The 12,862-nt window shown below is 41.6% G+C and overlaps 1 protein-coding gene across 8 annotated transcripts in view; it reads right to left on the reverse strand.

Annotated features, from left to right (window-relative positions):
- The window catches only part of PPFIA2 (PPFI scaffold protein A2), a 373,500-nt gene that overhangs the window by 79,123 nt on the left and 281,515 nt on the right, over positions 1–12,862 (reverse strand). For all 8 annotated transcript variants that reach the window (XR_012882381.1, XM_075856792.1, XM_075856789.1 and 5 more), the window contains 4 exons: positions 12,687–12,778; positions 10,755–10,890; positions 10,038–10,258; positions 2,324–2,561 (listed from right to left, as the gene is read on the reverse strand). Coding sequence is in view for 7 of the 8 variants with exons in the window: in XM_075856792.1 (XP_075712907.1) it covers positions 2,324–2,561; positions 10,038–10,258; positions 10,755–10,890; positions 12,687–12,778 (687 nt within the window). In the remaining variant the exon portion in view is untranslated. The remainder of the gene's footprint in view (positions 1–2,323; positions 2,562–10,037; positions 10,259–10,754; positions 10,891–12,686; positions 12,779–12,862) is intronic.

Raw genomic sequence — 12,862 nt, forward strand, 5'->3', positions numbered from 1 at the left:
CCATGCGTTTACTTGGTTGGCTATACAAGTAATCTTTTCGGTTATTGAGAGAACTTGGAATCAAGTTTCTTTGTATTATTACTATAATTTAGTTCAATCCAATGTTGGAAGCCTAGGATGTTTTTTACGTAAAAAAGGACTTATTGGAACCAGGCCTGGTGTTTACTACTAAAAATGTGCTTGAGCAACGATCACATAAAATCTGTGGCATCTTATTTTCATGATTAGTAAATATGGAACCACAAAAGGCCATTTGACATATCAAGGCTGCTTTATTTTCTGGTTACTCAAATGTAAGTTTCTAAGGTGCTCTGTACACTATAGATAGGTCCATGGCTCCACTGTAAATAACTACTGCTGAAGGTTAATGGATGGTACAGCAGCACTTGCAAAGACAGCACGCCCTTTCTGATATTATGAAGTGCTCTGCAGCTATTGGCTAAAGCAGGGGCATAGATAAAGACTCACTCACCCCGGGGGAAAATCCTTCTTGGGCCCCCCAAACTTCTTCTCATGGCCGACGACACACCGCTTTCAGCTGCATCGCTGGGTCTCCTAAGTGACCCAATGATGTAGAACTAGCAGCCAGGGGCATCACTAAGGTCTTAAAATGACAGGGGCAAAAGACCCAATACATTTGCCCCCTCAAAAAATGTATGTGCGCATATATATATACATATATATATATATATATATATATATATATAGGAGACAGTATATCTATAGCACTACGACCCTATAGCTATGGATAGGATTAGATACAGTGGCTCAAATTAGATATAGGGCCCAGCTCGCTGACATTGCGGCTCCAGCGCTGATCCCAGGAAAGGTAAGTATAATACTTGTTGTTTTTTTTTATGTTACAATTTTTTTTGGGTGTGTTATGTCCTTGTAGTTTTTTTAAAACTTTATTACTACCGCTAAAGTAATGGCCGCTGGCTGATTGACAGTGTCCATTACTAAGGCGGGGCTTAATGTTAGCAAGTGAAAAGGCAAGCACTAACCCTCATTATTGCCCCGGTACCCCCCGCCACCAGGGGTACTGGGAAGAGCCGGGTGGGATTCAGTGTCCGACCATCTGTAGTGACGATCGGGCACGGGGGCGGCCGCAGGCTGGTATTGACAGACTGGAAAAGGGCAAAAAATGTGTCTATCCCCCCCCCCTGTTAATGCTAGCCTGCTGCTGCTATGTTGTATCTGGCTTGTTATGAAAAATTGGGGGGACCCCACAACTTTTTTTTCCACTTTTTTTTTCTTAAAAAAGTGGCGTGGGGTTTATCTACTCCGTCAGAGGAGCAGAACAACGAAAATGACGAAAGTGCAGGAGACAAACGGCACACAACGGAACCCATTAACTTTATGTCCGTGGTTTTAATGGAAACAAAAGCGCAGCATGCTGGGCTATTGTTTCCAGTATTTTTGGCAGAATCTGCGACAGAGGCTCCTGACCACGCCTCCAACACAGATGTGAATTAGGCCTGTGTGACGGATGTGACTGTATGGCATCCGTCACAGGTATACGTTAAACGTATACATTGGGGAGCTCCCGATATCACGGTCCATATATGGACAGTGACGTCGGGAGCAATACTCGAGTCCCCGGGCTGAGAGCTAGTGCCTAGTGGCAAATACGGGCCTGGATACAGGGCCCAGCAGACAGTACCACCCCATATGTGAAACGATCTTCTAGGCTCTGTATCTAAGAATACCACATGGTAGGCTTAGATACATGGCCAATGTGTGATCCTCTCTGCTGGGCCCTGTATCTAAGCCTGCCACATGGTAGGCATGTGTGATACTGTCTGTTGGACCCTGTATCTAAGCCTACCACAAAGAAGGCTTAGACACAGGGTCCCAGCAGACAGTAATATTATACTTACCCAGCTTTTTGTCTCCGGGCGCAGTAAAGGTCCTGACGGCATTCAGCACCATGACGTTTTGCGCAGCGCACACAGCGTCGTGACGTCATGACCCGTCAAGTCCTATGCTGCACTCGGGAACAAGAAGATTAAGTATACTGTTACTATAGTAATAAGGGCCCGTGTAGTTTATTACATAGGCCCCAGTTACTATAGTAACTTTTAATAAACATGGTGTGGGGGGCCACGGGCTCCCTGGCTTTGAGGCCTGGTCGCAATTGTGACTGCTGCGACCCCTATAGCTACGCCACTGGGATAAAGCTTCACAACACGGACATCATGACCCGCTGACCACATTATGAAAATTTGCAATACCTGGAGTTCACTTTAAAGAGACTCAAAAAATGTAGAAATTGTGTCATCCCGTTATGCTATGATATTAAATCTGAATATAAGTAACTTACTAGTGTCATTGCTCCCATACGATCCATCTCCCTTGCAGGGCTGCGTGGTGTGAGCTTGGGTGTGGAATGTCCACTTGGAGGTGATGAGCTGGCTAAGGATGAGGCAGTCACTGAGCCAGTGATAGAAGTACCTGGGTGAATTCTAGCCAAATTAAGACCCTCCAAGCTAACACTAGCTACTCTGTTCTCTATCTCCTCTGCCCTCAGCTCTGTAGATTCTTTTTCCTCCTGGATGAGCCTGGTTGGAATAATAATAAGACACAATCAAGAAAATAAACTGAGACTTAAACCGAACATTAACATCAAACGGCAAATAGTGTAATTCAATATCTCTTTCAGACAGCTTCTCTATGGGAGATCGGTACATAATTTAACATTTTTATTTACCATCCACGGTCTTTCCTCTACTCACTGTTCCACTTTCAGTACAGTATCATAACACGCCTTGTTTAACTGTGCTAAAGAGATACATGCCAAGATTTCATGCCCACTTATCTCATTACTATCCCTGAGGAGCATGTGTCGCTTCTGTCTGCTGCCTTCTCATTCAGTTGAGTTACTTTGTATTCAGTGTTACTGTTATACTTAATCATTCTAAATCTTCAAGAATGATTAGGAAACCTGTTATCTACAGGGAAGAACATTACTCCATGGAATCTATATGATCAATTGTCCATGGCATATAAACTACACAGATATTTCTATACACTATTCATTAATATTTTTGTACATAACAGAGCTGAGAGATCTGGGTTTTTACAGATTGCTCCCCAGATGGCACCTCAATATTGACTAGTGTATGATGCAGTTACCTTCTTGGTTTGTTACAATAAAAAAAATACTTTTTGCCAGGTACAGCCTGGAACAGAATGATTTTGCCATAATTCAGGATTTTGAGAAACATTACCTTTATGTGAGAGCAGTCAATGTAGTCAAAGGTAACCGGTAGCGTAGCACAACAGGTGTGAACAATACCGCAATGAAATCAAACTATAGATCCCTTGTTCCAAGTGGTCTACTTACAACTAAAACCATCACAACTCGTTTGGGACAAACCACATTTGTGGAAATTTGTTAAGAATGGTGTTTCATACGATGTGCTTTGGAATAAGATGCACCAAATTTAATAGGAGGCACGCTCTTAATAAATTTGGAGCATCTTGGGTTGTTGAAACGACAGAAATAGATTTGAGCTACAATTTGTGACAATTTCTGACGCCATTAATGTAAAATCTGGCTGTCCGATGGTGGCCATGTCCCCTTTTGGTAAACCCTGCCCAATGTTCTCACCACTTTTGCAAAGTGACAAGAGATGTGAAAAGTTGCAAAACTTTTTTAGGCCACCAAAGTGGCGTAAAGCTATTAATACATTCTACAACTTTGTCGTAGTAAAGCTGGCCATAAACATAAAGCTCATCTTTAGACAAGGCCAATAGCTAAAAAATATATTTAGAAAAAAATACCACTTTGTTGAATACTTTTATTACCTGTGTTTCCTCCTTAGTCCTGTTTCACTGCTGGGAATATTTGCTACTAAAATTCGGAGGTTAACTAGTGGATTCTGACTACAAACAGTTCCCTCTGTAGTCTGGTTCAGTAGAAATTACCCTTAGGGTCCCCAGCATACAGACTGTTCTTCCTAGTGACTGAACACAATGCTGCATGCTCTTCCAGAAGTCGCACACCAGGTTGCAGCGACTGAGAAGAACCATTTTCGCAGCAAGAAAAAAGGGAGGGCTGAAGAGACATTGCAGACTAGAGTGGTGAGATGGGGGGTTCGGAAAAAGTGGCTGCATCAGCGTATGAGAAAATGATCTCACACAGCAAGGAGGAGATGGAAAGTGTGTAGCATGTGCACAATGCAGTTTGCTTTGTTAGGCCCCATGCACACGACCGGAAAAACTCCCGTAATTACGGCCCGTAATTACGGGCCCATAGACTTCTAGATTATGGAATGTTATAGGCCTGTCTAAAACGATGTGTTTACAGGCCACGCTTAAAAATGTGACTGTTGGGAACCAATATGATTGTCCAGGGTAGCACATGTCAGAGGACTGGTGCAGCGCGAGAAAAAACTTGGAGATGGGAGTGGGATGTTCAGATTATGGAGTATGTTAATCTTAGATCATTGGCAGAATGTAGAGCACGGGCAGGGTGGTAGACAGAGATGAGGGAGGAGACGTAAGGAGGTGTATGGCCCCATGCACACGACCGTAAAAACTCCCGTAATTACAGGCCCATAGACTTCTATTGGTCACGGGTACCTCCCCGTATGTTTACGGGAAGGTGCCCGTGTCGTTGAAAAAGATAGAACATGTCCTATTTCAGGCCATAATTACGGCACGGGCAGCCCATAGAAGTCTATGGGGCTCTCGTAATTACGGGTGGCTACGTGTGTGCACCCGTAATTACGGGAGCGTTGCTATGCGACGTCAGTGTATAGTCACTGTCCAGGGTGCTGAAAGAGTTAAACGATCGGCAGTAACTCTTTCAGCACCAGGGACAGTGACTGCCGATCACAATATAGATAAAGCTGTAAAAAAAAAAAAAAGACGTTCATACTTACCCAGAACTCCCTGCTTCTTACTCCAGTCCGGCCTCCTGGGATGACGTTACAGCCCATGTGACTGCTGCAGCCAATCACAGGCTGCAGCGATCTCATGGACTGCCGCGTCATCCAGGGAGGTCGGACTGGATGTCAAGAGAAGGACGCGTCACCAAGACAACGGCCGGGTAAGTATGAATTTCTTTTACTTTTATTATGGAAAGGGCTGCCCCTTCTCTCTATCCTGCACTGATAGAGAGAAGGGTTGCCGATTACTGCAGTGTAATTTTGCAGAGAAAACGTGCCCGTAAATACTGGTGTAATGCGGGTCGAATACGTGTGACCAAGGACCCGTATTTGCGCCAGTATTTATGGGTGGTCAAAAATACGGTCGTGTGCATGGGGCCTCAGTGATTAGACAGCAGGAAGGAAGTAAATGTCTGTGGCCCACATCACTGAAAGAGAACGTCCAATGGGCTCTAGTTTGATTTTTTTCCAATGAGTCTATCCAAAAATAAAAATGTTTAGTTGACAATCTAAACAGTTGTATGATTGTTAGGGTATGTTCACACGCCCTACTTACGGACGTAATTCAGGCGTTTTACGCCTCGAATTACGCCTGAAAAAACGTCTCCAAACCGTCTGCAAACATCTGCCCATTTAATTCAATGGGTGTTACGGTGTTCTGTGCAGACGAGGTGTATTTTTACGCGTCGCTGTCAAAAGACGGCGCGTAAAAAGACGCCCGCCTCAAAGAAGTCCATGTCACTTCTTGGGATGTAATAGGAGCCGTTTTTCATTGACTCCATTGAAAAACAGCTCCAATTACGTCCGTAATGGACGCCGCGAAAAACGAGTGCACTTGTCAAAACGTCTGAAATTCAGGAGCTGTTTTAGCCTGAAAACAGCTCTGTAATTTCAGACGTATTTGGCGTTGCCGTGTGAACATACCCTTAAAGAGGATCGGTCACCACTCCTGACAGGTCTATATTAGTAAATAATTGTATTCCCCATGAAATAACAGGTCTAGAACATATTTTGTTAGAACTTTGTGCTGTGCCATTTCTCTATTATTCCTGCTAGAAATTTTTAATAAATTGACAACTGGGTGTTATCGTTCCCCTTATCAAAGGGGCGTGTCCCTACACAGTCTCACTCTGTCAGCACTGATTGGACATTGTCAGACTGTGTAGGGACACATCCCCAAATAGTAAGCTCCAGTTGTCAATTTATTAATAAATATCTAGGAGGAATAACAGAGGAACGAACGGCACAATGTAGAGTTCTGAGAAAAGATGGTCGAGAACTGTTATTTCACGTGAATAAAATTATTTACTAAAACAGACATCAGTAGAGTTGACATGTTCTCTTTAATAGTAATAGTAGGGTCAACTTAAATAAGGTAATGATACTAAAACCGATTGGTTCCAACCAATGAAAAGACTACTTGTTTATGTTTTAAAGAGGACCTCTCAAGCTTTTTTGACATATCTTGTTTAAATAATACTGGATTCCCCATGAAATAATTATAAAGCATCTTTTCTCAGAACTCCACATTGTGCTGTTCTAATGTCATTCCTCCTGGATATGTATGAATAAATTAACAACTGGGTGTTACCATTCCCATTACCAATTAAGCTTGTCCCTAAACATTCTACACACTGTCCAATCAGTGCTGAAAGGGCATGACTGTGTAAGGACACAACAATTTGACAAGGGGTATGGTAACACCCTGTTTTTTATATATTTCCAGCAGGAATAACAAAGGAATGGCACTATACAGAGTTTATACATAATTGTTATTTTGTGAGAAATACAATTTACAAACACAGTCAGAAGAGCTGACAGGTCCTCTTTCAATTCTACAAGTGTAGCATAATGCATGTGGGGCAATGTAAATGCACAATATATTCCTCCATCGTTAATTATTTTTCATAGGAAAAAACAATATCATGGGAAATATACATATGTGTTAACCTACCGACTGCAAAAATGAAAAATTGGTACACTCATATCTTCATGGGGAAATTTCTACATCTATGGCCTGCTTAGGTCAACGCAATGATAAAAAAAACATCCTGCTAGCCTTCATGTTACATTGACTGATTCAATTGATTTGATTTTTTTTTTGTTCAAACAGTATTACATCATTATGTCAGTCTACATATCGGGTAAATATTACATAAAATAACGAAAAATAAATGCATATACAAAGCTAGCTTTTTTGCATGTTGATAATTACTTACTGCAACAATAAGACAAGAGATAAAAAAAAATTCTCGAAGTAATTAATATACAATGCAAACAGTCAGTGGCGTAACTACCGCTGTAGCAGCCATAGCAGCTGCTACGGGGCCCGTGGCATGAGGGAGTCCGTGCCACCCGCTGGCATGGGCCTCCTCATGGCCGGTGGCTCCGCTAGAAGCCACTATGGCTGCTACAGCGCGACGCCACTGAACACTACGGCAGAGCAGGAAGGTATCTCCCCAATCTGCCATTAAAGGGGTTATTTCTACAAAACACATGTATCCCCTATCCTGTGAATAAGGGGATACATGTGTGATCGCTGGGACCCCCAGCCAAAAGACCCCCTGAAGTTGTCCATGAGAAACCTCAGACTTCCGGGGTCTTTGTCGGCAGCTCTGTAGAAATGAATGGAGCACCAGTCGCGCTTGTGCGCATGTGTGACCAGCCCACCTTTCATTCTTATTAAGCTGCTGGACGCAGACCCCGGTAGTCCGAGGTTTCTCATAGAAAACTTCGGGGGACTTTCGGTCCCCAGTTCTCCTTATCGCTGGGGGTTCCAGCGATCACACATGTATCCCCTATCCACAGGACGGAGATACATGTCTTTTATGGGAAAAACCATAAGCTACAGGCCGTTTTTTTTGGGGGGAGGGGGTTGGGGCTGTATGGCGTTATCTACAGGGGGGGCTGTATGGTGCTATATACAGGGGGGCTGTGTGGCACAATATACAGGGGGCTGTATGGTGCTATATACAGGGGGCTGTATGGTGCTATATACAGGGGAGCTGTATGGTTCTATATACAGGGGGCGGTATGACGCTATCTACAGGAGAGGCTGTATGGTGCTATATACAGGGAGGGGGCTGTATGACGCTATCTACAGGGGGCTGTATGGCACTATATACAGGGAGAGGGGCTGTATGGCGCTATATACAGGGAGGGGGCTGTATGATGCTATCTACAGGGGGCTACATGGTGCCATCTACATGGGGGGGCTGTATGGCGCTTTATACAGGGAGGGGGCAGTATGGCGCTATCTACAGGGGGTCTGTATGGTGCTATCTACAGGGGGCTGTATGGTGCTATCTACAGGGGGGCTGTATGGTGCTATCTACAGGGGGGCTGTATGGTGCTATCTACAGGGGGGCTGTATGGTGCTATCTACAGGGGGGCTGTATGGTGCTATCTACAGGGGGGCTGTATGGTGCTATCTACAGGGGGGCTGTATGGTGCCATCTACAAAGGGCACTATATGGTGCTATCTTTAGGGGGCGCTGTGCGGCGGAATCTACAGGGAGGCACTATCTACAAGAGGGGGTTGTGTGGCACCCAGGGGAGGGGGGGGCAGAGTCAACAGTTTGCTATGGGACCCAGTCTTTCCTAGTTACGCCCCTGCACACAGTAAATTACCACATACTGTATATCTACTCATCATGTTGTGTCCATGTACATTTGTGCCCAAAAGTTATTAAAAGACAATAAGAGTGGATTCACAAGTGGCAAAATTTTGTTGCAGAAATTTCTGCAACTGAAAATTAGTTCTATTTATCTAAATGGAACTTGCAGAAATCCAGAAGCTTGCTGCAGAAACAATCCCATTCAAATGAATGAAACAGATTTTCAGTCACAGAAATTTCTGCAACAAAATCCGCTGTGTGTGAATTACCTGAGCCAACATATCCTCACATAACTACTTGTGTCATATGTGCCTAGCTTTTCTAAGAATAGGACAGAAGCAGGATGACTTTATACAGCAGCCACAGGCAAAGGAGCTGAAATGCAATAAATAGAAATGGCTCAGAAACTCAGTCATGGTAGCTTAGCTTTCTTCAGCTAAAAAGTATCATTTCAAATGTCACCAGCTTGTCTTCTTTCCACATTCGTATCAGGTTCTGCTGGTGCTAGCAGACATGACAATTCAGTCATGGAAAATATTTTCTGCTAGCCTGCCCCTAATGCCTGCTGAGCCCTGCTCTAAGTAATACTGTACATAGTACTCATGTCCAATCTGTGCTTTAGTGTCAGCTGTATTGTTTAAAAATGGGTAAAAAGTGGTAAAAAATGTATATAGCTGAATGTAGGATATATAAGAAATTCTGCGTTTTGTACACCTTTAAATGTATTTTAAAAAAATAAAAAAATAAATGTTTTTTGTGATTTTATTTTTATGATACAGCTTCTATGTATCCTGTATACATAAAAGTTGCATCGTCCTCTCTCTCTGACATCTCGGCTCAGAGTAGGTCACAAAAACACACGCATGATCCACCTAAAATCGATCACATCTTAGGTAATCAATATTATGTGGATTGTGTGTGTCACACAGGACCCGCTTTCAGCTCAGCCTTCAGTTTAGCTGAACTCGGAATTGACTAAGAGAGAACTATACATCTTCTATTTACATAGGATACGTAAAAGCTATATCGTAAAAAGTAAAACAAGATTTTTCTAAAAGTCAATTCAAAAAGTGCTTAAAAAAATAAACATTCAAAAGGTGTACATAGCCTTTAGTAGAGTGAATGGCAGTCATCTCTATAGGGCCCCATTTACCCAACGTTTGCCAAAAAAGTGTCCTTTTGCGTTTGCATACCTTTTTTTTTACTGTATAGATTAGTGTAGTCGGCTACGCTATTTAATATAGAGTAAATTGTTTTTTTATAAAGAGACCGGTAAGATGACGTACGTATGCAACTGTACACCTATAAAGTGACATGCGTCAAAGAATTTCTTTAGAGGAATATGTCATAAATGCTCACAGTGTGAATAGAGCCTGAGCCTGACAATTACAGAATTTGGAGTCTTATTAGATATTAAGTATGTAGGAACCTAGGGATAGAATGGCTTGAGAAAAGTATTATATAAAACAGTATATAATATATAAAATATGCAATGCTGCCTATTAATAAAATAGAACATAGGTACCTTATTTCTTTGTTAATGGCATCTAGCTGCTCTTGAAGCATCATGGCTAACGTTTGAGCATCAGAATGTCCACCTGGTGACAAAAGGTCCATGGAACTGAAAATAGTTTCACGGTCATCGTCATCTATGTCAGACATCTCTGTGTCACTTTCAAAAGGATGACTGCTAAGGATTCCAATTTGCTGAGTTCGATTCCATTCATGATCCCCAAGCGACTTCACCTTCATCATTCGAAAGAAATTAGTCGATTTTAGTTGGAAGCGGTGGCAGCTTGTACACTATTCTTAACCATTATTGTATACATTTTCTGTTAAATTGGCATCCTCAAGTGAAACTTAGACTTACCAGTGCCAAGAAAATCTGAGTGGCCACTATTAGCAAGAGACCCTTTCTCGGCCCTGGGTGGCATTTCATAATGCAAAAGCCAAAACCTCTCCCAAACGCACATGTTAACTTACATTTATGTTTAAAAAAAAAATAAAGGTTCACATCAAATGGAGTTTTAGATACCTAAAAAAGCATTTTATGCAGGAGGAAAGGTCTCAAAATCAGATGTAGGCAACTAACTAGAATGCTACAATATCACATATTACTTTAGATCACCTAATTCCACTGAATAACAGATAATTGATATTAATTTTACAACTCCCAAAGAACAAGAATATTTAAAATATATCTAAAATGCACAGCAAGAAAAAGTAAAAAAAAAATCCTTACCTGCGGTTCTTCTCTTCTTATTCCAATTCTCCCTCTACGTGGCCTCCTTATAACTTTAGTTGAGCGGTAGTCTGGCTGTGAATCTACAAGTGAACTCACAGAGTATCTCAAATCTGCTGAAGTGTCTAAGTGAGACCTAAGAAAAAGGCAAAAATATCAACAGGATGTACGTAAAAAAAATAAAAAAAAGAGACAGACTACTGTGTAAGACTGCATAGAAAAAAAAAATCCTATTATGGCACCCAATTTCATACATAGAATGGTAACCCCAGGAAACTGTTAGATACCGTATGCCATTTTAGAACACCTTCTAGTACTACTTTTCACAGCCAAGATCAATATTGCTTCTTCCCCATGAGCATAAAAAAAATAACAAATACAAAAAACACAAAATTTGGGGCAGAGGTGTGCCTCTTTCAAAACACTTAGATAAAAACAATGAAAAAATAATAAAACAATTATAAATCTATTTGGCAACCTTCAGTCATTTAGTTGGTCAGTTTCCGATATGGTCCAATAAATAAGCAGTATAAACTTGGGCTCAAGAATATCTGTCCATATAATCAGTATTCACGTTTGAGGTGTTATAGAATAATGGCATAAACTGTATTCATTATAGTTGCCATACACTGGAAGCTCTGCTCTACTACTCATGAAAGCCGATTCTTAATCATACGTATGGTCATCACTTGTACGCAGAGGCGTAGCTAGCGAGGGGGCATTTTACTTTGTGGGGAGGCACTACAGGGGCATTATACTCTGTGGGGCAGCTATGGGGGCATTATACTGTGTGGGGGTCAGCTATAGGGGCATTATACTGTGTGGGCAGCTATGTGGTATTATACTGTGTGGGGAGGCACTACAGGGGCATTATATGGTTTGAAGGCACTATAGGGGCATTATACTGTGTGGGGGCCACTATAGAGGCATTATACTGTGTGTGGGGAGGCACTACAGGGGCATTATACTGTGTGGGGTCCACTGAGGGGTTATTATACTGTGTGGGGAGGCACTATACTGTGAAAGTAAGTTTTGTAAAAAAGGGTAGAAGTTATGGAAAAAGCGTAGCTCGCTATGCTAATCTCTTTTTATGAAACACCAGTTAACGTCTATGGAAGCTTACAGAAACAGAATAGCACAGAAAACGACGCTGTTTACATAAGCCTGACCCCTCTGGATGTGCCTCTGCAGTTTCAACTGTGCTTTGAGGCCCACTGGGTAGGGGCCTGCTCAGATGTGTTTCGCCCCCCCATGTACTAAACTCCTAGCTATGCCTCTGCCTCTACGCATACATTTTCTCTTTCTATTGGGTCTGTTATTTCTCCAGTTGGATATGCCTCTATTTTCGAATAGTTTTATTCCAGTCTGAAGTTAATCCTTTCGGAACACTTTGACACTCTGAAGTGCAATATTGTAAGGTGCAATAACAGATGGCCTTTTCTTATGTTGGCCTAATCTGTGGAACCCCTTGGTTTTAAATGATCTAAACATGTTTTTGGAAGGACACATTTAACGGTACATACCTCTCTTTCTCAGTAGAAAAACAGATATGAAATCATGTACCATAACTCTTTATATACATCTATTTCTTCTTTTATGGTATTTGACCCAAACTCTTGACTGGATCTACTTATTTTAATTGTTACTCTTAATTTAGAGATCTTCCTTATTCAACTTCTCATTTCATTTTTCCAATGTTCTCTGTACATATTTACTGTATATACTAAGTATTACTGAATTAGTGGCACATTTATCACATTACCACTTAAAAGTATAGATGATATGTAACAATTTTTTTTTTGGCGGGGGGGTTAATTGTTTTTATCTAAGTGTTTATTTGTTTACATTGTAATATTAAAAGGGAACACATATCTGACAAACATGCCACTCCATATATTTTTTTTTACCATGCTGCCTTTCTCCACAAAATACCTTGTTAATGTTGGTTCTATCAAGGACCCAGTCCGCAACTTCATCTGGTCAAGTTCTACTCTAAGTTTTTCAATATCGTCTGCTAGTCTCTCCTTAGAAAAGGAAAGTTTAAAATGATTAAGTAATAAATACATGAATATTTTAAATGAATACCGTAAATGTGTCTATGATATACT

The sequence above is a fragment of the Rhinoderma darwinii genome, chromosome 3 (assembly GCF_050947455.1).
Source record: "Rhinoderma darwinii isolate aRhiDar2 chromosome 3, aRhiDar2.hap1, whole genome shotgun sequence".
Lineage (NCBI taxonomy): Eukaryota > Metazoa > Chordata > Amphibia > Anura > Rhinodermatidae > Rhinoderma > Rhinoderma darwinii.